Source organism: Maylandia zebra, linkage group LG16, assembly GCF_041146795.1.
Source record: "Maylandia zebra isolate NMK-2024a linkage group LG16, Mzebra_GT3a, whole genome shotgun sequence".
In the NCBI taxonomy this organism is placed as follows: Eukaryota; Metazoa; Chordata; class Actinopteri; order Cichliformes; family Cichlidae; genus Maylandia; species Maylandia zebra.
The window spans coordinates 34,770-57,500 of record NC_135182.1 but is presented as its reverse complement, the minus strand read 5'-3'; the positions used below and the strand labels follow the sequence as shown (position 1 = coordinate 57,500).

Here is a 22,731-nt window from a genome sequence, read left to right as displayed (position 1 = left end):
AAGGTAAATTGGTTGTAGGACAATGTCAAGTGTTAGTAGACCAGTTGACAGTAAAGGCAGCTTGTGCGAAAGGAAAATTGAAACAGGAGAAGGAGTTACAACTGGCGTCCGCTAAATTGTGGTTGGAGCAGGCGCAGAAAAGACAGAAGGCAGTGAATGCGAAGAGAGCAGCTTTGCAGGCATTAGCTGTGAAACCTGAAGATGAGACGGTGCGGTCTACTTCAGTGGTGCTGACGTTAAAGGACCAACAGCGTAGAGCAGCATTAGAGAGAGAGAGAGAGGCCAGAGAGGAGGAAGAAAAGCGGGAGCAGGAGAAGAGAGAGAGAGAGGAGGAGGACAGAGTACTGCTGGAGTTTGGGGATGCCGCAGCACGATATTTAAGCCCTTATAACACTAGATCCAAAACTAAAAGTGATGGGGCGAGTGCAGCTGGTATGCCTGTCTACCCTTTCCATGATACCTTTCCCATGGTGGAGGTTGCGAATCCCCACTTTGGTGTTGAAGATGACCGAAGCCGTGTTATTTGTGTTTACAGGCCATGGACTGAATCTGAATGTGCAGAGGCATGTAAAGATTTAGGAAACCCGTTGACTAATGTTGATGAATTTATCGCCCGACACAAGCAACTCTGCTCCTCGTACCGTTTAAACGGTCAGGAAACAGAAGCCACCTTTAAGAAGTGTCTCACATATAACTGGGCTCGGGTGCGAGGCACCTACACAGGGAGGGATGGTAATACTATCCTACCCTATGGCCATGCAAATTTAAGAGGCCAAGTTGATGGGGTTTATGAGCGTCTTAGAAATACTTTTAAAGCTTCTGTAGATTACAACAAAATCGCCCAATGCATTCAGAAAGAAGGAGAAGATGTTCATGAGTTCAGGGCAAGATTAGAGGAAGTTTTCAAAGAACATAGCGGCCTTGAAGAGAGTGCAGAGAAGGCCAGTCCATATCAGCAACAGTTAAAACATGCTTTGATGAATGGCTTTCATTCACCCATTGCTGATTTTATTAGAAAACAAAATGTTAGTCATAACACTGACGGGTCCGTTGAATGCATGAACTGGGCCCGCCATGCACAGGAAGTCATTAAAAATAAAAAAAAGAAGTCACAAAGCGCTGAGGTCGCTGCTTTTTTAGCAGGTGAAATTTTGTTTCAGGGACAGGCTGGAAGAGGGCAAAACAGAGGCAGGAATAGGAGAGGTAGAGGCCCATGGCGACCCCAGGATAACCGTGGTAAAAGTAATGATAGATGCTATGCATGTGGGGAAACGGGCCATCACGCAAGGGAGTGTCCTGATCGCATGCCTGAAGAGTATAAGCGCCCTGATCCAAGAAACCCTTATTATAATAAATGACTAGCACCTGTTGACACTGCTAACACACATACATGTACAAATGATCCCTTACTTTGCCAGAATTTACAACAGCCTGTGTTTCAGACTCTAGATTTGACTGAAGTATTGTTAAATCTGTCAGGGAAAGAAGTAAAACCAGTTCGCACGTTAACTGTGCAAGGCAAAACTGTTCAATTTCTGTGTGATTCAGGTGCAGATAAAACTGTTTTAAAAGATCATGTGTCAGGAGTTGACCCTTCAAATGGCACAATTTATGTGAAGTCTGCAAATGGTCAGTTAAATCAGCATAGAATCTCTAAACCAGTCTGGATTAGAGATCCTACCACAGGAGAGGCAGTTCAGAGTTCAGTTGTAATGTGTCCAACTTGTCCGGTGAACCTCTTGGGAAGAGATATGATGATGAAACTTGGAATTTCAATAATTCCAACATCCATTGGGATGATAGCTGCAGGAAAAGGTGAAACTGCTGAGACAATGGTTCATCAGGGCAGTGGGGATTTGCATTATTACTGGACACTTGACCTGTCGGCCTCCAGACCTGATCAAATAAACTGTAAACTGTTAGCTGCAGCTGAGGAAATGTTGACAACTAGCCATGACATACAGCCACCAGATGATTTGCATGTCACACTGAGATTTAAGACCATGCCTGGGCCTGATGAGGCCTACACAGATAAAGTGCTGAAATTAGGGCCACAGAGAATCACCATAAAAGTGATATATACTGATGGTGAAACCATGGCTGGATGTAGTGTGATCCTTTCTGAAGCTGCACAACAACTTTTTACAGGGCAAACACCACACATTTCACTGACAAAGAGTGTCACAGCCGAGTGGACAGACTTAGCATCTTTGGTGAGACAGGGGGAGAGTGTTAGAATGTGGCAGCAAGCTGGAGGGGGTTGGGAGACAGACATGCAGCACAGCATCTTTCGTAAAAAGCTGGGATGGGTGACACACACTACACCACAAACACATTTAAAGGGGAGTGAGAATGACACAGCAGAATGATATGTTGTAGATGTCAAAGATCACCCGGAGCTTAAACAGGTCCCAGAGAAGCTCTGGTCTACTGGGAAGACTGATGTGGGGTTAATAACAACAGCGAGTCCGGTAGTTATAAAACCCAAAACGTCTTTTAGGCCAAGAGTGAAACAATATCCCTTAAAGCCTGATGCAGTAGAAGGCATTAAACCAGTAATAGAGGATATGATTAAGGCAGGGATACTAGTTGAAGCTCCACAAGCAGCATGTAACACACCCATCTTCCCAGTTAGAAAGGCTGATTCACAGTCGTGGCGCATGATTCAAGATTTAAGAGCTGTAAATCAAGCAGTGGAGAGTATAGCTCCATGCGTCCCCGACCCCCACACCTTATTAAATCAGCTTAAACCAGACATGACACATTTCACTGTGGTAGATTTAAGTAATGCTTTCTTTTCCATACCAGTACATGAGAATTCACAAGGCTGGTTTGGTTTCACGTATCAAGGCAAAAAATACACATACACCAGACTGCCGCAAGGTTTTTGTGATAGTCCTACAATTTTCACACAGAATATTACAAATTGTCTGTCTGATTTTGTGATTCCATCACATTCACAGATGTTGGTATATGTCGATGACATTTTAATTGCATCCAATTCAGAGAAGAACTGCAAAGACATATCATTGGCATTGCTGACTCACTTAGCTGAGACAGGTAACAAGGCCTCACTTTCTAAGCTACAGTGGGTAAAGACAGAAGTGAAATTTTTAGGACATCTGCTTAGTGCAGCAGGAAAGAGCATACACCCAGAGAGGAAAACAGCTATCTTGGCAGCACCTAGGCCAGTGACAAAGAAACACATGATGCAATTCCTAGGGTTGCTAAATTTCTGTCGATCGTGGATGCCCCATTACTCTGAAATTGCGCAGCCATTATTAGATATGATGTACAGTAAGCCTTTGGCTATGTCAGAAAGTTTAAGTTGGACCCCTGAGGGGGAGCAAGCTTTGTGCACGCTGAAACAGATGCTGACAGGAGCATCAGTTTTAGGACTTCCAGATTATAACAAGCCTTTTGTTCAAACTGTTGACTGTAAAGGACATTTTATGACGTCCATGTTAGCACAAAAATGTGGAGGTGGCATGAAGCCAGTAGCTTATTATTCTAAGAGGCTGGATCCTGTGGCTTGTGCCTTACCTCACTGTGTGCGATCTGTGTGTGCAGCCGCTGAAGCCGTAAAGTGTTCTGGTGAAATTGTTTTGTTTCACCCTTTGACCCTGCTGGTCCCACATGAGGTTGATGTTTTATTGCTGCAGACTAAAATGACATTCTTGTCACCTGCAAGACACTTGTCTTTAATGTCACTGTTGCTCTCCCAGCCACACATAACTATTAAGCGGTGTACTACTTTGAATCCCTCTACATTGTTGCCCACAGAGGAGGAGGGTACACCACATGTGTGTAGTGAGCATGTGGAAACACAGTGTAAACCTAGAAGTGATTTAACGGACATACCACTCACTGAGGGCAAGATTTGGTTTGTTGATGGTTCCAGTTTTAAAACAGCAGAGGGAAAGACTAAAACAGGCTTTGCTGTTGTGGATGATGTGCAGGTCATCCGTGCTGGGCAGTTATCACATTCCATGTCTGCCCAAGCAGCTGAGATAGTGGCTCTGACAGAAGCCTGCAAGGCAGCTGAAGGGCAGGCAGTGACTATATATACAGACAGTCAGTATGCATATGCTACACTTCATTTCTTTGCTGCTCAGTGGTCAAGACGAGGCATGACAACTTCAACAGGGAAACCTGTGGAGCATGCAACATTGTTGCAGGCCCTGTTGAAAGCAGTCTTACTGCCTAGTAAAGTTGCAGTTTGCAAATGTGCAGCACACACACGTGGCACTGACCCCATTGTACTGGGCAACGCCTTTGCAGACAGAATTGCAAAGGAAGCAGCCCTTGGAACACATGGGGTTCATATTCTGGCGGCACAGGAGCAAACTATGCCCATCACACATGATGTGCTGGCAGACATGCAGTCACACTCACCTCCAGCTGAGAAGCAGCTGTGGCTCACTAAAGGAGCAAGCCTGCGAGGTGATGTCTACTATCTTTGTGATAAACCTATATTGCCTAAAAACTTATATAGGACTGCTGCAATTTTGAGCCATGGGCTCTGCCACATCTCGACAGCCGGAATGGTGGCAACAGTCGAACGGCAGTTTTTCACACTGGGATTCAATGCTTATTCAAAACATTTTTGTAAAGCATGTTTAATATGTTGTAAACATAATGCTCAGGGGAACCTCAGACCTAGGAGAGGAAGGTTTCCCAGACCCAGCTACCCATTTGAAGTAATCCATATGGATTTCATTGAGTTGTCTAACTGTAACACCTACAGGTACTGCCTGGTGATTGTGTGCCCGTTCTCAAAGTGGGTAGAAGTTGTCCCCACTAAGAAAGCAGATGCTATTTCAGTGGCTAAAGTGATATGCAAAAATGTGATCCCAGAGCATGGGATCCCCCAGACTATTTACAGTGACAATGGTCCTCATTTTGTGAATGAAGTAATTGAGAAAATGTCACAACATCTGGGGATAACACTGAAGACGCACTGCTCATATCACCCCCAGAGTGCGGGGCTGGTTGAAAGGACTAATGGCACAGTAAAGCTGAGACTCAGGAAAACAATGGAGGAAACAGGCAGAACATGGGTAGACTGCATTGAGCTAGTGAAAATGTATATGAGAATCACGCCAACTGATAATGGCCTAACGCCTTTTGAAATAATATATGGCAGGCCATTTAGAGTTCCAGTGTTCTGTAATGATAATGATAAAGCAGAAGAAGAAAACACACTAGCAGACTGGATGATTAAAATGCTGAAAAGCAAAGAAGTCATGAGTGCAAATAATCTGCCAGATGATTCTGTTTCTGTACAGGAAGAACATCTGAAGCCAGGGGACTGGGTGCTGATAAAGGTCATAAAGAGGAAGTGCTGGTCAAAGCCACGGTGGGACGGACCATACCAGGCTCTGCTGACAACACCGACAGCTGTGAAAATTGCACAACGACCCACCTGGATACACCAAAGCCACTGCAAGAAGGTGACACACATCCAGGCCAGCTCGGAGTAAGTGGCAGGAAGACCGGGTACAAAGGGGGGGGAAAGCCTCCAGGGCCCCTCGTCTCAATCCGGTGAAGAAACCAACTGAGCCACGGGTACTCATCAGAATGGCTGGTAAAGTGTTGTCTACCCTGCTGGGTGTAATGGCTTTGATGTCATCATGGTCAGCTGTGGAGACCCTGTATGTCCAAGGAAACCACACCCAATACCCTCATGGCTATTCTACAAACTTTTGGTGGCAGTTTATGAATACAACTGCTCACTTGAACAATAGGACGGACTGCTATGTGTGTGCTCATATGCCATTATCCGCATATACATCTGGACTGTGGCCGTACAGCATACCAGAGGACAGGAGTTGGTGTCTGTTGGGCTTAGCAACTCATCCTGGCAACAGAGTCCTCTGGTCCCAGGCCAATTACAGTACACCTCTGAACATCACCTGGAGTAAGTCGCCACTTCTACACGTGAATTGTTCTGGACAAACTGACTTATTGGCCTGGCCTCAAGTGTCAGACCCATTGCCAGACATAATATTGCTGAACAAGCTGAATACAGCCCAATTGCCGTTGTGTGTGATGAACAATGGATCATTGTCAGTGGGGGAGTTGCCGCTTCACTTATGTGGATACATATACACCTACTGCCCTCCAGAGGATGAGAGCAGGTGTATGAAATGCTTGACCGATGCAAAGTGCGCTGAGAACTTGACATTAAGGAGGACTGAATGCAAGTCCAACCGGGCTTACAGGATACCAGTAAAGGCAAAGAGTCAGAAGTGGACAGGATGTTCAAGGACGGTGCCGAGCAGTAAAGGAACAAGAGTTTTGGCTGATTGGTATTTCCTGTGTGGACATAAAGCCTATCTATCACTCCCTGAGGGATGGGGAGGATTGTGTGCCGTGGTGAAATTATCAGATCATGTCTTCTTCATGGACAGAGTTGAACATCACCCTAGCAACCGACGGAAGCGTGAGGTGGATATAGCCTCACCTAACTCTTTTGGAGTGACAGTAGACACTGGAGTGCCGCGAGAATTCCGCATTTGGAGTGGAGGAGCTAAGTTCTTCCAAAGTTTGATCCCAAACATCGGAGTTGCAGAGGTGCGGGATCATGTGGAGATCAACCGATATGCCTTACTGCGACACATTAATCTTACTAAGACTCTGGGAACAGCCTTAGCGGAGGAGCAACAGGCCATCAGAACGATGGTACTGCAGAACAGGCTGACCCTAGACTTAATAACAGCATCACAAGGAGGAGTGTGTAAGCTGATTGGAGAGACGTGTTGTACGTTTATTCCGGATGGATATACGACTGGAGGAGACATCTATGAGGCACTGCAGAACTTAACTGCTCTGCAGAAATATGTGGCAGACCACACATCAGGAGGAGACGCGTCACAAGGCTGGATAGCCTGGTTGACATCTGGACCATGGTGGAATATGTTTCTAAAGTTTTTGACTCCCATTCTTACATTATTGGCTTTGCTTTGCTTGTTTACAGGTTGCATTTTGCCATGTGTAAGATCGATGGTGAATAAAATGATTGCTAACACCTTTACCAATTTCATACTGTTGCAGCAGAGTGACATGGATGCTAAGGCTAATATGTGTGTATGAAATGAAGCCTGCACTGAAAATGTTGACAAGTGGTGTAGAGCTGAAGATATATATACGCTGTATAGCCTTAAAAAATGACAATACAGGGTGGTGATGTTGGGTTTAGAGTTTATTATTGTCATTTGTATTAGGAAACATTTAATCATATATGCTTAGAGGTGTATAATCAATTGTGTAGTGATAAGTTGTGTGATCTTTAACAGGCTACAGAGGCTTGGTGTGTATTCCACACTGGAATGCACACCTGCATCTTGGGGGCATGGGAAGAGGTCGCATCTTGTTTTATTGTTTTATGGTAGGATTAACGTAGCTACATTTGTTTTAGTCTAAGTGCTTTTCTGTTTAGATGAACTGCTGGACTTCCTTACCGGGGGGGGTCTAGTCTACCCTCTTCCTGACCAAGGATGATTGCCTTCGTGCTTTCATGTTGTTATATGACCCTTTTGACACACACACACACACACACACACACACACACACACACACACACACACACACAGTATTCTTTGTTCACATGTATACCTATGTAAGATGTTATATGTTAATGACCCTATGCATATTCATGTAACCACAATAAAAGGAGTGCTGTGGGGAAACCTGGCTGAGAGTCTGATGGTGGTCAAGTGGTGGAACGACACTTGGCTCCAGCCAGGTCTCCCTCATGCATGAGTAACCAGAGAACTTTGGTGCCTTGAGTCTTGCTTTTTGCTGTGTAGCAGATTGTCCTTAACGTTCCAGCGAATAGGTTTATGCTACAAACCTATCATGTTGTTTGTGGTGTTGATAGATTTTTGCTTTTGACACTTTTTAATCTTTGTTTAAAGTTTGCTTATTTGTCTGACATATGATCTCACTGTGTTGGATGATCAAATGAAACCTCTCCGTCAGCCCATCACTTAGCCCACAGTGATGCGCTGACTGTAATTCCTGAGGGAGAAACCCTCACATTGCTCCGTTTACTCAGTTTCTGCAGATCTTTGCTACGATTACGATGAGCTGACATCAAACTCACTTTACGATAAATAAGATAAATCAGGCAAAGCTTCTCTAGTCGAGACTCGGCACAGAAACAAAGACAATGAGCAGAATAGTTTCGTTTGGTATTTATGGCAAATACACTCAGAAAAAGGTAAACATAGCTGCTAAACATTAGCATGTTAGCAAATTGTTAATTTCATTGAGCTTTGTTTTACTTTTTTCTTCCACATTAGCCTTTACTTTGGTTGTGGTTCATATTAAGACTGAAAGAAAAAGAGGTCAAAGGTCAAGTTTAGAGAAACATTTTATCAGCTTCTTCCTGTGTGTTTTTTTTTTTTTTTCTGTTTTCTTTTGTTTGCAGGTGAATACAGAAAAGATGAGCTTCTGGAAAGTGCCAGGTACAGTACTCTGTAATTCTGTATCACCTTGTTTGGTTGAAGCATAAATGTTTAGATGTTACAGCTGAACTGAACAAGTGTCATTTTTAAAATTAAAAATCCCCAAATTTCCCTTTTCTAGCTGCTTAAATGTGAAGTTTTGGATTTTTGATTCATTTCTCAGAAACATAGGAAGTGAGAGTCTGTCAGCGCTTGCTCTCGTTTCAGTAGATTCTGACATTCATGAGAAAACACATCAGCAGATTTTTCTGAAATTGACGCCTTGAATATAATTCATTAAACTCAATTAAACTCCAGCTTGGTTGAACGTGATGCCGATGTCTCCACAGGAGCGGGAACGAACAGAAGCTGATGGCTCTGCTGACGCCGCTCAACGTCAACTGTCACGCCAGTGATGGGCGAAAGGTAACGAGGAGGGTCTGAATTTATATCAGACTGAGCTGAACGCTTTTTTCTAAGAAGTGTGTGATGCCTAATCAGTTTAATCACATTTTGGGGCACATGGGAACCACAGGTGCCCCCCCATTTAGCTCCGCCCCTGATAACTGGTTAAAGTAAACTGAAAGTTATTGAGTTAAATATAAAGAACAGATACATGGTTTAAATATTGTTAACCAGCACAAATAATGCAGAAATGAATGAAATGGTTAAAATAACAGTAAAATATCTAAAAAATAAATGGAGACAGAACCTAAAAATCGTGGATCTAGCTCCTTGTGTTTAATGGATTAGTGGTGGGTCATTGGTGAGTGTGGCTCACATGAATAGACTCATGTAGAGAAACTCTCCGTGCCGGTCATAACTCTGACAGCAGGGTGGAGGCTTGTGTCGGTGTGTCCCTGTGTTGTAACACACCACTGGGTGTTGTTGTTGTTGTTTCAGTCAACGCCGCTACACCTCGCCACTGGTTACAACCGTGTGAAGACGGTGCAGCTGTTAGTGCAGCACGGTGCTGACGTACACGCCAAGGATAAGGGGTAAGTGCTTGTGTGGAGCTTGCTTGCCCTTTCCTTTGTCTGTAAGGCTCAACAGAGGCCTGCAGTCTGTGGATGGTTTTCTTTAACACGCAGTGCTCCACCTCGGCTGTGACGTGTTAAACGCAGCAGCAGTTTTGACCGCTCGCTGTTGTGTTTGTTTCAGGGACCTGGTTCCTCTTCATAACGCCTGTTCGTACGGCCACTACGAGGTCATCGAGCTGCTGGTGAAGGTATCTGTCACTTTATCAGGCTCGAGCAGAACGGGCACTGTGCACATGGTGGGGGTGGGGGTCATACCCATACTAATCCGTCCCGTCTCCGTGTGCAGCACGGCGCCTGCGTGAACGCCATGGACCTGTGGCAGTTCACGCCTCTGCATGAAGCTGCTTCCAAGAACCGCGTTGAGGTAAAACACACACAAAACTCACTACAGCCAATCACAGCGCACCCTGGAGCTCAACACCTGCAGGACACCATTCATCAACAGAATTTTCAGGATGGAAAAACTGAAGATTTGCATTTTAATTAAAATGCAAAGTTTTTTCCTTAATGCAGCTCTTACACTCAGAGCATCCTCGAGGTTGCGGTTTTTTTATTTGGTCACTAGATGGCGCTGCAGTGTGTCGGATATTTGTGCCTTCATTAAACATGTTTTCTCCCTGTTGTTCCCGACGAAACCTCACTGTGATGCCAGTTAGGCTTCTGAAATGACACCGTGTACGCTCTTTCTCCTTAAAACAGCTGCTTCATCCAAATAATCAATAAATATGAAGCAGATTATTGCGGGCCACACACAGACTGCTTTGATCTTAAGTGCTGGTGAAAAAGTTTAACTGCACATTTAATCCCTGAGAAATCTCAATGTAAGAAAAAGAAGTGCTGCTGCGGAGATCTGTCAGCTCCACTCTTTGGACTTAATCTAAAAAAATAAATGTTTAAAAGTCAACACAAAATAGAAACATATATTTCTACTGCACATTTAATTGTCTATTACTTTATAACTCTGCGTTTACTTTATACTATGGCTCTGTCTTTATCAGCAGGACAAGCTATGAAAATCAAGTTAAAGTCCATAATCTGTGTCGTCTTTTAACTTTTCCAAAAATGTCCAGTAGGCCAGATTGGAGTCTTTGCCGGGTTGATTCTGGCCCTCAGGCCTTATGTTTGACACAGTAACTCTGAACAGTCACACAGAGCACAGCATCATGGGCACCGGAACTACTTTCTGCTGTAGAAATAGTCCCTCCTCCCCCATTCTTACTCAGGTGGCCCTCGTATGTTTGCACAGGTGTGCTCTCTGCTGCTGAGCTACGGCGCCGACCCCACCTTCCTGAACTGTTACAATAAAAGCTCCATCGACCTCGCTCCAACCGCACAGCTGAAGGAGCGGCTCGCCTGTACGTCCTGTTTCCCTGTTTGTAAGAAAATAAGTCAAACAGTCATTAGCAGATTAGCGTGCACATCGAGGATTTTCTGTTTTCTCAGATGAGTTCAGAGGTCACAGCCTGCTGCAGGCGGCGAGGGACGCCGACATGGTTCAAGTGAAGAAGCATCTGAGCGTGGAGACCATCAGCTTCAAACACCCGCACACTCAGGAGACGGCGCTGGTGAGGCGCCGTGTTCAGACCTGTGCAGTCGCCCCGAGTTACTCACGCAGATTTTAATGGATTGACAATTTTCAGTGTTAAAAACAAGCGTGTGTGTGTGTGTGCGCTCTCAGCATTGTGTGTCTGCCTCTCCGTACCCAAAGAGGAAGCAAGTATGTGAAGTTCTGCTGAGGAAGGGTGCCAACGTCAACGAGAAGACTAAAGAGTGGGTCCCGAGGTGTCAGAGCGTTTTACTTCCTGTTTAAGTGATGTTTGTGATGTCACACAGTTCCTGATCTTTTTGTGAGGTCACTGTTTCCCTCAGCCTGCAGACCCCGCTCCACGTGGCGTCAGAGAAAGCCCACAACGATGTCATTGAGGTTCTGGTGAAACATGAAGCGAAGGTGAGCGAACGGCAGCTGAAATGTGTGGTTAATCCCAAGCACGTTCATTAGAAAGTGTCGCTGCAGCATCAGAAACACCTGAGACGAATCCTGCCTGTCGTTTCCGTCCAGGTGAACGCGGTAGATCATCTTGGCCAAACGGCGCTGCATCGAGCCGCTCGCTGCGGCCACCTGCAGACCTGCAGGCTGCTGCTGACCGCCGGCTGCGACCCGCTGCTCACGTCGCTGCAGGGATTGTCACCATCACAGCTGGGCAACGAGAGCGTGCAGGAGATACTGCAAGGTGACGGAAATCATCACGCCTGCTTTTAATAGTCAGTTTTTTAACTGGAAGAAGGAAAGCTGGTATTAGAAACACTGCTGCACCAAACACGTGGATGTTTGGAATACAGTCATGTTTTTCCATTTATTTAACCTTTAACTTGGTCCTAACTGCGTCCTATTTTTAAAATCCATAAACTGAAATGAAAGGTGGGTGTGGCTTAAGTGCCTTAAACCTGCTGTCATTCTAATTACCAGCAGAGGGCGATGTCTCTTGTTCTAAAACCAAGTCATGAGAAAATGAGCCGCCTGCTCACTTGTTTTGCCACTTTCACGTCACTAGTTTTAAACCTTTGTTGCTCATCTGTGTTTCATTTGTTTGTCTCTGCAGAAGGATTTCTGATCGGGAACTCTGAAGTCAACCGACAGCTGCTAGAAGCGTCCAAATCTGGAGATGTGGACGTCGTCAAGGTTAGCCATGTTAGAGGACCAGTCTGATTTCTAAAGCCAGGAACACATTCACGCCATCAAAATGTTCAGTGCCTGCAGTTCACTAGCAAAAGCTAGGAGCTACAGCTGCATGACTCACTGCTGGAGCCCCTGCTGGACATTAGAGGAACTGCAGGTTCTGTTGGTCCAGATGTTGCTTCATTGTTGAACTTAAAGTTACTGAACAAATTAACTCTTTCCCTTTTTCTCTGCTTTCTTTGTCTCTGCACACCATATTCATCGGCATCTGCAGAGGCTCTGCACAGCACAGAACGTGAACTGCAGGGACGTGGAGGGTCGGCAGTCCACGCCGCTGCATTTTGCTGCCGGCTACAACCGTCTGGCAGTCGTCCAGTTCCTGCTGCAGCACGGAGCCGACGTCCACGCCAAGGATAAAGGGTGAGGAGGAGGACTGCGTGTCTTCAGACTCGAGCAGAAGAAATGTGTCAGACTTCATCTCTGTGTGGTGGAAAAATGTGCGCTGAAGTCGTGGTTCTGTCTCTGCTGCAGCGGTTTGGTTCCTCTCCATAACGCCTGTTCCTACGGTCATTATGAAGTCGCAGAGCTGCTCGTTCTTCACGGCGCCGTGGTCAACGTGGCTGACCTCTGGAAGTTCACACCGCTGCACGAAGCTGCCGCCAAAGGCAAATACGATATCTGCAAACTCCTGCTGCAGGTACACACAGACACACACACATGTTTTAAATGAATAAACACTTTAAGGATAGAAGCAGCAGCACCACACAGCTCACTGAACATCAGAGTCGAACTGCCAGTTTCTGGTTATTTCCTGGCTCCAGCATGGCGCCGACCCAACCCGGAAAAACCGGGACGGTAACACCCCTCTGGATCTGGTGAAAGATGCCGACACGGACATCCAGGACCTCCTGCGGGGTGACGCCGCCCTGCAGGACGCCGCCAAGAAAGGCTGCCTGGCTCGAGTGAAGAAACTCTGTACTCGAGACAACGTTAACTGTCGAGACCAACACGGGAGGCACTCCACGCCGCTGCACTTGGCCGGTACATAAATACACACACCTGAAACACCAGCGCCTACATTATTCATGCAGGTGTAGTCTTAAAGGACAGTCCGTGTTACCTCCACTGTGCAGCGCCCCCTGGTGTGGAGCTGTTTATGTGGATAGTTTTGTTACATTTGTAACAAGTTAGTAACAAATTAAAGGATCCAAAACATTTTTGCAGCTTATCAGCTGCACATATATATTAGAAGTTTGCATGCAGTAGAGACGCCCCCTGCTGGCCAAAGAATGCAGGTTTAAGTGGTTTCACTTTAAGATCCTGTTTATATATATAGTATTTACAGTCATGACTAGCGATGGGTACCGGTGTCCGGTGCCATGATAGCACCGGTTCTGACATAAACGGTAGTAACCAGACCGAAAAGCAGCGCACATTTCGGTGCTTTATTTCGGTGCTCTTTTTTCCTGAGCTGTGATACACTTTAGATTCTAGCCAATCATTTTACGTTTCCGAGGATAGTAGGCGGGGCCAGGTACGTACGTTCTTTTAGAGCAGAGCTACAGATTAAAAATGACCAAGGCAAAGCGGTCAAAAGTCTGGCTGTACTTCACAGCAAAATATGCAAACTCAGCAGCAACAAGTGCTTTAAGCTGATACTGTGATACTGTCAAAGGAGGTAACACCTCGAATCCGATGAAACACCTGGAGACGTATAGCGTTTTTTTTAAAAGCAGAGAAATGCGCCGTATTTGATAGCTTGCTGCGAGACCTCACACCGAGCGCATCTACTGCCGGTGTGGTGCCTGTTATCGGAGTTAGCAACATCCCCAAAAACCCAAAGAGGAGAGTCCTGGCCCCTAGCCCTGCCAGTGTAGCAGAAATGATGAGGATGATGATGGCAGCAGCAGCCGTTCTTCTCTGCGTGAGTAGCTTCATGTTGTTCGTGTGTAATTTACATTGAGTAGGCTAACCACGTTATTACATTAATGCATGTAAGGTGAACTAGCAAACATCATCATAGCTACATGCGGCTGTCTTCTTGTTTGATGGCAGATACTCCCTTCACCCTGGCCAAAAAGGCTAAAATGACCAAAGAAAAAGAGGGAAACAGCTGAACATGAGAGGTTTTTGGACAAAGTTTGTGTTTTTTCCATTGTTTAAGCACTGCTTCCAGCCAAGAGTGATACCATATATGCCCCATAGCTGCAGAAAAGGCTAACATTGTTATCTTTTTACAAAAAACAGCTGAACATGAGAGGTTTTTGGACCAATTTTGTGTTCTCCATTCTTTAAGCACCGGTTTGAGCACCGTTTAAGCACCGGCACCGTTTCAAAAGTACCGATTTGGCACCGGTATCAGATAAAACCTAAACGATACCCATCCCTAGTCATGACAAAGTGACGCCTGAATGCTCGATGGCAAAGAGGACTTGTTTTTGTGATATCTAGTTTCACATATTTGATTCCACATTTAATTTATATTTTACATCCTGCTAAAGTTGAAATATTCTATTAAATGTTAAATTATTCTCTTGCATTATTAATTTCTCCAACATGCTGTCATACATATGTATACGCATATTTTTCTTTGTGTGTATAGCGGGCTATAATAACTTGGAGGTGGCAGAGTACCTTTTGCAGCACGGAGCTGAGGTCAACTCTCAGGACAAAGGTGGACTGATCCCTCTGCACAATGCTGCCTCGTACGGGGTGAGTCGGGGATAACATTCACATACATCGTTAGCTCTGAACCTAAAACTGACTCCTAAAACCACGTCTGAACTCGGCCAGAGGGGCTGATGGTGCGATATGGCAGCCTCGCTTCTGTCAGTCTGCCCCAGGGCAGCTGTGGCTACAACTGTAGCTGCCTCCACCAGTGTGTGAATGTGAGAGTAAATAAATAGTGGCATTGTAAAGCGCTTTGGGTGCCTTGAAAAGCGCTATATAAATCCATTTTTTTATTATTATTATTATTATTATTATTATTATTGTTGTTGTTGTTGTTATGAACTCGAAACCAGCTGAAGCTTTGCCCTGTGATGAGGAACAAAAGTCCTCACTTTCCACAAATGTCTTTGCTAGATACAAGAAAAAGATTGGTCCTCACAAAGATAGACAGACAGGTACACACACACACCTAATCCAGCTTAGGACTCTAACCTTAAACACAGTCTTTATGCTAACATGTAATTATCTCCCCGAGGAGGAAAAAAAGAGAGAAAGTGCCGGTGTAAACAGATTTCTCTCCACAACATCAGAATCGCGAAGACAGACACACACCTGACAAAGCAAACAAAAAGTGTGCGTCTGAGAGATGTTTCAGTGTGATTGCTGAAAGGTTTCTTTAGTTGAAATCACAGGAGAGCCTGAAACAGGCTGATAAACTACACCATTGTAGTTTTTTAACTGACCACATGGTGGTGCCATTGTGTCTAATGTGGCCTTATTGTGCTCTATTGTGTGTGGCAGTAATAAAGGCTTTAACTGAGCTTTTGTTTTTTCCCCTGTGGCGCCCCCTGTTGGTTTAAGTGCACCAAAACACACAGACTGGTGAGCTGGAGATGGAGTGTGAACAAACACACTTCAGTGAGGAGGAGGGAAATGACACAGTTAGCGTGCGTGTGTGTGTGTGTGTGTGTGTGTGTGTGTGTGTGTGTGTGTGTGTGTGTGTCTTCACATCTCACAAACACGATTATCAGAGGACATAAATCTGTTTTTATTTCCTTTCACAATAAAAGCCTGCTGAGTGTGAACATTGTGCCATCTCTTCTAGCACGTGGATGTGGCGGCTCTCCTTATCAAGTACGACGCCTGTGTTAACGGCACTGATAAGTGGGCGTTCACGCCACTGCACGAGGCCGCTCAGAAGGGACGCACGCAGCTTTGTGTTCTCCTATTGGCTCACGGCGCTGACCCGACCCTGCGGAACCAGGAAGGACAGTCGCCTCTGGACCTGGTCACAGTCAGTCTCACACTGAGTTAAAGGGACAGTCCACCATAAAACAGCTTGTGGTTATAAAACATATTGATAAGCTCCTCCTCCTCTTCCTCCTGCAGGCTGATGATGTCCGGGCCTTGCTATCAGCGGCGATGCCTCCCTCTGCTCTCCCTGGCTGTTACAAACCTCAGGTCATCAGCGTAGCGGTGTCTGCCTCCGGTGCTCCACCTGTCACCGCCATCCCACCACTCCTCTCCTCCAACCCTTCCTCGTCATCCGCCTGCCCCACACCTTCTCTCCTCCTGTCTTCTTCCCCTTCCACCTCTTCCTCCTCCACATCTGCAGCAGCGACCAGTAACACAGCCGCTGCTGCAAGCCTCTCGTCTTCGCCACCGCCATCATCATCCTCACCATTTCCTGAGATGTCGGCCCTGCTGTTGGCTGCGGAGGGATCCCCAGGCACAGAGAAAAAAGATGAAGGTCAGTGAGTAAAAAAAACCTGATGTGAAATCAACAGCTAACCTGCGCTGAAGGTCTGACAAGTGAGGCCCGAGCTGAAGAGCCCTAAACTGGCCAGCAGGGGGTGACTCCTGAAGTCCAGGAGATAAAAAGCTTCCTCTTGCTTTCTTTTTACTACTTTATTATTTTATTATGACTGAATAAAACATGATCTTCATTTTGGAAGTTTTGGTCCTGTTAGAGTCAGAGTTTAGGGTGAGGCTAACTTTTCAGCCACTACAGGGAGCATGACATATGGTTTCAGAAAGCTAAGGTGCTAAGGGCAAAAATGCTCAGTTCTACATCAATCCCAGGATCACTGTAGTATCAGTTAAATATCTTCTGTGAGGTTTGAACTACAGCGAGCCAAACGCATCACCAAAGAAGACGCCACCAATCCGATCAAGCTGTGACAACCAGGACGTATCCTGCCCGAGTGTTAGCTGCAGGGATAGATGGGTTTCTGTCACAGACGGTGTGAACCGTCCAGTTTGGTAACAGGCCGAGCGATGTTCTACTTAATTGCTTTTTTCCTTTTCCCACTGCGGTCAGTTGTATTCCTGTGGATCGCGTGCCGAGAGCCTCTGGATGAACGCCGTCTTGTTTTGGTTTCTGAACTGATTGTGTTTGTTGTTCAGGGACTGAGCTCAGCATCTGTCAGTTCTTGGAGAACCTGGGGTTGGAGCATCTTCTGGAGATCTTTGACAGGGAGCAGGTGAGAACTTTGACACCGGCAAACTACTGGCAGGTTTCCCGTGTGTAAGGAAACAGTGACGGCAGGTACAAGAGCATTAGCTGCACCGACTTTCATTGAAGAATTTCTTTATTTAAATATGAGGAAACTTTCCATCCATTGAAAGGACTGATGAACAACAATTATTCCTGCTGTTACTGTGGAGAGACTTGAAGATCACAGATATCCAGTGATATCAACAGGAAGTGCTAACACATGATTCAGCTGCTGTTAACACCTTTAATTTGGCTAAAATTGTAAAAAAAAAAAATCAGAGCTTTGTTTTCTTTGTCTTCTTGGCTCATAAACTACTTATTGGCATTAACATGTTCCCATTTCAGCACACAGGGCTGATTTTCACTTTAAAAGATTTACTTTAAAAACTGGGACATGAAAGTGGAAGTGAGTTAAATTACAGCTCATTTTCCTGACAAATGTGAGCTCACTCCAGGAGTGGAGATGGTGAAAACTGACTACCATCCTCTGCAGATGGGACTAAAACCACTGACCAGCACAGGTAACATTGAAATCACCACCTCTCACACAGTCACAATGTGCTCCTGTGCTTAATGGACGAACACGTCCACTTCAGTCTCGCCTGTCCAAAGGACGTTGTCCCAGGAGTCTTTGGGTTTGTTCAGGTGCTGCTGTGCCGCCATGTTGTTTCAGAGAGAGGCGGCTTTCTGCTGCAGCCCTCCCAAACAGCCAATGAACTCTGACCTTTAACATGCTAACTGAGACCTGTAGAGTCTGCCTAAACTTTTATATTCACGTGTTGATCATCAGTTTATCAAAAGCCTCTGATTAGCAGCACCTGGCAGTTGCGCATAATGTTTCACATGAATGCTGATAAACCTCCTAAATGAATGAAAAGTAAAACCGCTCTGCAGCAGCTGTGAGAAGCTGTAATGACCTTTGCTTGGTTAGTTTGGGTGACAGCCGTCGCGCTTCATAAACGATCTGTTTCAGAGTCATTTAGTTTCAGTGCAAATAAAAGAATCAAGCAAAGGCCTGCAGATGGTTTCTGACTCAGTTTTAAGCTTCTGGTTCGTTTTTCTTTGGACCCAAGAAATAGGTTGTGTCACTGAGTGTCACTGAGTGACACACACAGTAAACGTGTGTGTGTGTGTGTGTGTGTGTGTGTGTGTGTGTGTGTGTGTGTGTGTGTGTGTGTGTGTGTGTGTGTGTGTGTGTGGATCACTCTAGACGTTCTGGTGGAGATGGGTCATCGCGAGCTGAAGGAGATCGGCATCAACGCCTACGGACACAGACACAAGATCATCAAAGGAGTGGAGAGGCTCATCAGTGGGCCGCAGAGTGAGGACACACACACACACACATTTAAACTGGAGTTATTCTGCTCATTGTGCGCTCTAGATTTGTATCATTGGACTCTATCAGAGCAGCTTTGTATGATTCCCAACACTAAATAATCTTTATTTCTCTGATCTGAGCATGATTTCTTAGCTCCTCCCCCTTTAAGGCCCCTTGTTTTGTTTGACAGGACCCCCTCCTCTTACTGATGAGGTTCACGAGAGCCAGGGGTTAGGTCTCCTCCACCTAATGACTGAAACACATTCCAATCATTTCATGAGCTTTAATGAATGAAGAGAAAACACATGTTATACCAGCAGGTGGACCGAGGCAGGTAACCACGATGACTTCGACTGTTTGGGTCGGGGTTGGCATGCTTTAAGCTTTTTTCCATCGTATCTGAGAAACTCCTGATTTGTGTGTTTGTGACAGGTCTGAATCCGTATCTGACGCTGAACACAGCCAACAGTGGGACGATCTTAATCGACCTCTCGGCCGACGACAAGGAGTTCCAGTCGGTGGAGGAGGAGGTACTGACTCATACCTGATGATGAGACCTGCAGGTTAACTCTGAAACTCTTGATTTAATTCATCGCTGTGAAAGAGCCAGCTGTGAGCGATGCTTATTTCAGGACACACAAACGTGTCGTGTGCACAGAATAAAGTACACGTACAGTGAAAGTGTGGAGAAGCTAAAGCAGGTGGCAGTGAACACAGAGAGGACGTTTGCTGAGATTAAAGGCCTAACAGCCTACCAGGCCGCGGTCCTAATGTGGTTTTGTTTGTGTTGGTCAGATGCAGAGCACCATCAGAGAGCACCGAGACGGCGGCCACGCTGGAGGAGTCTTCAACAGATACAACCTGGTCAAGGTAACTCGCTGCGAAGACTTGGAGGGCTGCGTCTTTGCTGCTGCTGGGTCATTTTCTGAGCTGCGGGCTGATTTGCTTTCATAGATGAAGAATCTGAAGCCGCCCTCTCTCACGTGTAGCACATGACAGGAGATCATTTTCATCATACGAGTTCTGTTTTGTTTGGTTTAGATGAGAATGCAGGTCTTACACACGGCCGCCATCACAGACTTGGTGCTAAGATGCAGGACGTTGTGACCCAGCTCCACGGGACGTTGTTATTCTCACATGAACATCTGTTGGGCACGATGGTGGTGGGGTCAGAGGTTAGAGGAGGTCACTGTGTTGACTCTCAGCTGATTGTGTTTCAGATCCAGAAGGTCTGCAACAAGAAGCTGTGGGAGAGGTACAGCCACCGCAGGAAGGAAGTGTCTGAGGAAAACCACAACCACTCCAATGAGCGCATGCTGTTTCACGGTCAGAACACCAAAGATCATGATATAGGAACAAGCAGCAGAAGTGTTGTGATGGTAGCAGGAGAACAGTCAACAGATCTAACCTCTATAATATCAGGTGTACCAGTGTAGAGCAGTGGGGGAAGACTTGCATGATTTAAACTTGGCCACGTACATCGCTGGTTTTCAGCACAGCTGCCATTCTTAGATCCCTCGGTGGAAGTGCGGCTGTTTCCCCTTCTCCTCTAAACCTCCTCGGGTGTGTCGAAACACTGATGCTTCAACACCATCCATCCATCTTCATCCGCTTTGTCCGGGTCCGGGTCGCGGGGGCAGCAGCCTAAGCAAAGAGGCCCAGACCTCCCTCTCCCCAGCCACCTCCTCCAGCTTATCCGGGGGAATACCAAGGCGTTCCCAGGCCAGCCGAGAGATATAATCTCTCCAGCGTGTCCTGGGTCTGCCCCGGGGCCTCCTCCCGGTGGGACATGCCTGGAACACCTCACCCAGGAGGCGCCCAGGAGGCATCCTTGTCAGATGCCCGAACCACCTCAGCTGGCTCCTTTCGATGTGGAGCAGCAGCGGCTCTACTCTGAGCCCCCCCCGGATGGCCGAACTTCTCACCCTATCTCTAAGGGAGAGGCCAGCCACCCTTCGGAGGAAGCTCATTTCTGCCGCTTGTATCCGCGATCTCGTTCTTTCGGTCACTACCCACAGCTCGTGGCCATAGGTGAGGGTAGGGACGTAGATCGACCGGTAAATTGAGAGCTTCGCTTTTACACTCAGCTCCCTTTTCACCACGACGGACCGGTGCAGCGTCCGCATTACTGCAGCTGCAGCCCCAATCCGTCTGTCGATCTCCGGCTCCCTTCTCCCATCACTCGCGAACAAGACCCCGAGATACTTGAACTCCTCCACTTGGGGCAGGAACTCATCCCCGACCCGGAGTGGGCACTCCACCCTTTTCCGGCTGAGAACCATGGCCTCAGATTTGGAGGTGCTGATCCTCATTCCCGCTGCTTCACACTCGGCTGCGAACCGTTCCAATGCGAGCTGGAGGCCCTCACCCGATGAAGCCAACAGAACCACATCATCTGCAAAAATCAGAGATGAGATTCTGAGGCCACCAAAGCGAAAGCCCTCCGCCACTTGGCTGCGCCTAGAAATCCTGTCCATAAAAATTATGAACAGAACCGGAGACAAAGGGCAGCCCTGGCGGAGCCCATCTCCCACCAGGAACGAGTTCGACTTATTGCCGGCAATGCGAACCAAGCTCTTGCAACGGTTGTATAGGGATCGAATGGCCCGTAGCAATGGGCCAGACACCCCATATTCCCGCAACACCTCCCACAGGACACCCCGAGGGACACGGTCGAATGCCTTCTCCAAGTCCACAAAACACATGTAGACTGGTTGGGCAAACTCCCATGCACCCTCAAGTATCCTGGAGAGGATAAAGAGCTGGTCCAGTGTTCCGCGACCAGGACGAAAACCGCATTGTTCCTCCTGTATCCGAGGTTCGACATGATTTTGATTTTCAGGAAGTGTCACAAGTGAAGATGTGTTGGTGTGGCTCAAAAACTCAAAGCCAGCATGAGATGGCATCTGCTATGTCTTCTGCTCTGATGTTTGCCTGTGAACGGTGGACTGTAGACGGACACCCAGCTCTCATCGCCGGCGACGATCCAACAAACACAAATTCAGGTCAAAGTCATAGAGTTGTCTGTGATCGGGGTGATCTCGCAGTGCAAGGCCTGGAGTTTATTTTCACGAGTCTGCCGCGTTCTGAGTGATGGTCCGTGCATGTCTGCATGCCTGCCTGCTTCATGTGACCACGTGGACTCATCTCCAACCACACATGCGCCCAACATGGCTGTGAAGCGGATCATAAAGAAGTACGACAGGACTGAAAACTCAGCCGTCAGGTCTGCAGCTGTTTGCCCTCTCGAGGCTTTAGAGGACATGAGACGTTCAGGGACAGATGTAAAAATGGCAGCTGTCCTGGGATCTGTGCAGATGTGCTCAGAGCTTTGTTGGTCACCTCTCACAGGTAGATAGTGAAGTAGAGACTTGTTGGGACAGAAGCGTGAATCATACGAATCATGACATGAAACAGTAATGTTAACGTGGGCGTTGATCGTACTGCATCGATTTCCTCTCAGGCTCGCCGTTTGTCAACGCCATCATCCATAAAGGCTTCGATGAACGCCACGCGTACATCGGGGGGATGTTCGGCGCCGGGATTTACTTTGCAGAGAACTCGTCAAAGAGTAACCAGTACGTCTACGGCATCGGAGGAGGGACGGGCTGTCCGCTCCACAAAGGCCGCTCCTGCTATGTCTGCCACAGGTACACCACCTGACCTCCACCCTCCACCCCCAAACACACCTGTGCTCAGACTACAGTGGAGCACCACTCTCACGCTTCTTTGTTCCTCGCAGGCACCTGTTGTTCTGCAGGGTGATTCTGGGTAAATCCTTCCTGCAGTTCAGCGCCATGAAGATGGCTCATTCGCCGCCGGGTCACCACTCCGTCACCGGCAGGCCGAGCGTTAACGGCCTCGCTCTGGCCGAGTACGTCATCTACAGAGGAGAGCAGGTCAGAAACACCTCGTCATCCTTAGAACTTTATTTTTGGATAAAGTCTGTGGTTTGGAGTCTTAGAAACATCAAATATTTTGGGTTAATTAAGAGTTTTGAAGAAATAATCATGAATTTTATTAAAGGTTTAACACAAAAACTCGAGCGTGCTAAATACCGATCTCTGTGGAGCTTTGTT

General features: G+C 46.7%; 1 protein-coding gene across 1 annotated transcript in view; it reads left to right on the top strand.

Annotated features, from left to right (window-relative positions):
- LOC101474062 (poly [ADP-ribose] polymerase tankyrase-2-like) overlaps positions 1–22,731 on the top strand; it is a 28,827-nt gene that overhangs the window by 4,841 nt on the left and 1,255 nt on the right. The window contains exons 5-28 of the mRNA XM_076875319.1: positions 8,435–8,471; positions 8,801–8,876; positions 9,354–9,448; positions 9,612–9,678; positions 9,777–9,854; positions 10,737–10,845; positions 10,934–11,055; positions 11,169–11,260; positions 11,360–11,438; positions 11,550–11,721; positions 12,091–12,170; positions 12,442–12,587; positions 12,699–12,864; positions 12,989–13,208; positions 14,770–14,879; positions 15,943–16,131; positions 16,227–16,587; positions 17,244–17,319; positions 18,534–18,655; positions 19,085–19,182; positions 19,448–19,522; positions 19,873–19,978; positions 22,116–22,302; positions 22,395–22,551. Of these exons, the coding sequence (XP_076731434.1) occupies positions 8,435–8,471; positions 8,801–8,876; positions 9,354–9,448; positions 9,612–9,678; positions 9,777–9,854; positions 10,737–10,845; positions 10,934–11,055; positions 11,169–11,260; positions 11,360–11,438; positions 11,550–11,721; positions 12,091–12,170; positions 12,442–12,587; positions 12,699–12,864; positions 12,989–13,208; positions 14,770–14,879; positions 15,943–16,131; positions 16,227–16,587; positions 17,244–17,319; positions 18,534–18,655; positions 19,085–19,182; positions 19,448–19,522; positions 19,873–19,978; positions 22,116–22,302; positions 22,395–22,551 (3,020 nt within the window). The remainder of the gene's footprint in view (positions 1–8,434; positions 8,472–8,800; positions 8,877–9,353; positions 9,449–9,611; positions 9,679–9,776; positions 9,855–10,736; positions 10,846–10,933; positions 11,056–11,168; positions 11,261–11,359; positions 11,439–11,549; positions 11,722–12,090; positions 12,171–12,441; positions 12,588–12,698; positions 12,865–12,988; positions 13,209–14,769; positions 14,880–15,942; positions 16,132–16,226; positions 16,588–17,243; positions 17,320–18,533; positions 18,656–19,084; positions 19,183–19,447; positions 19,523–19,872; positions 19,979–22,115; positions 22,303–22,394; positions 22,552–22,731) is intronic.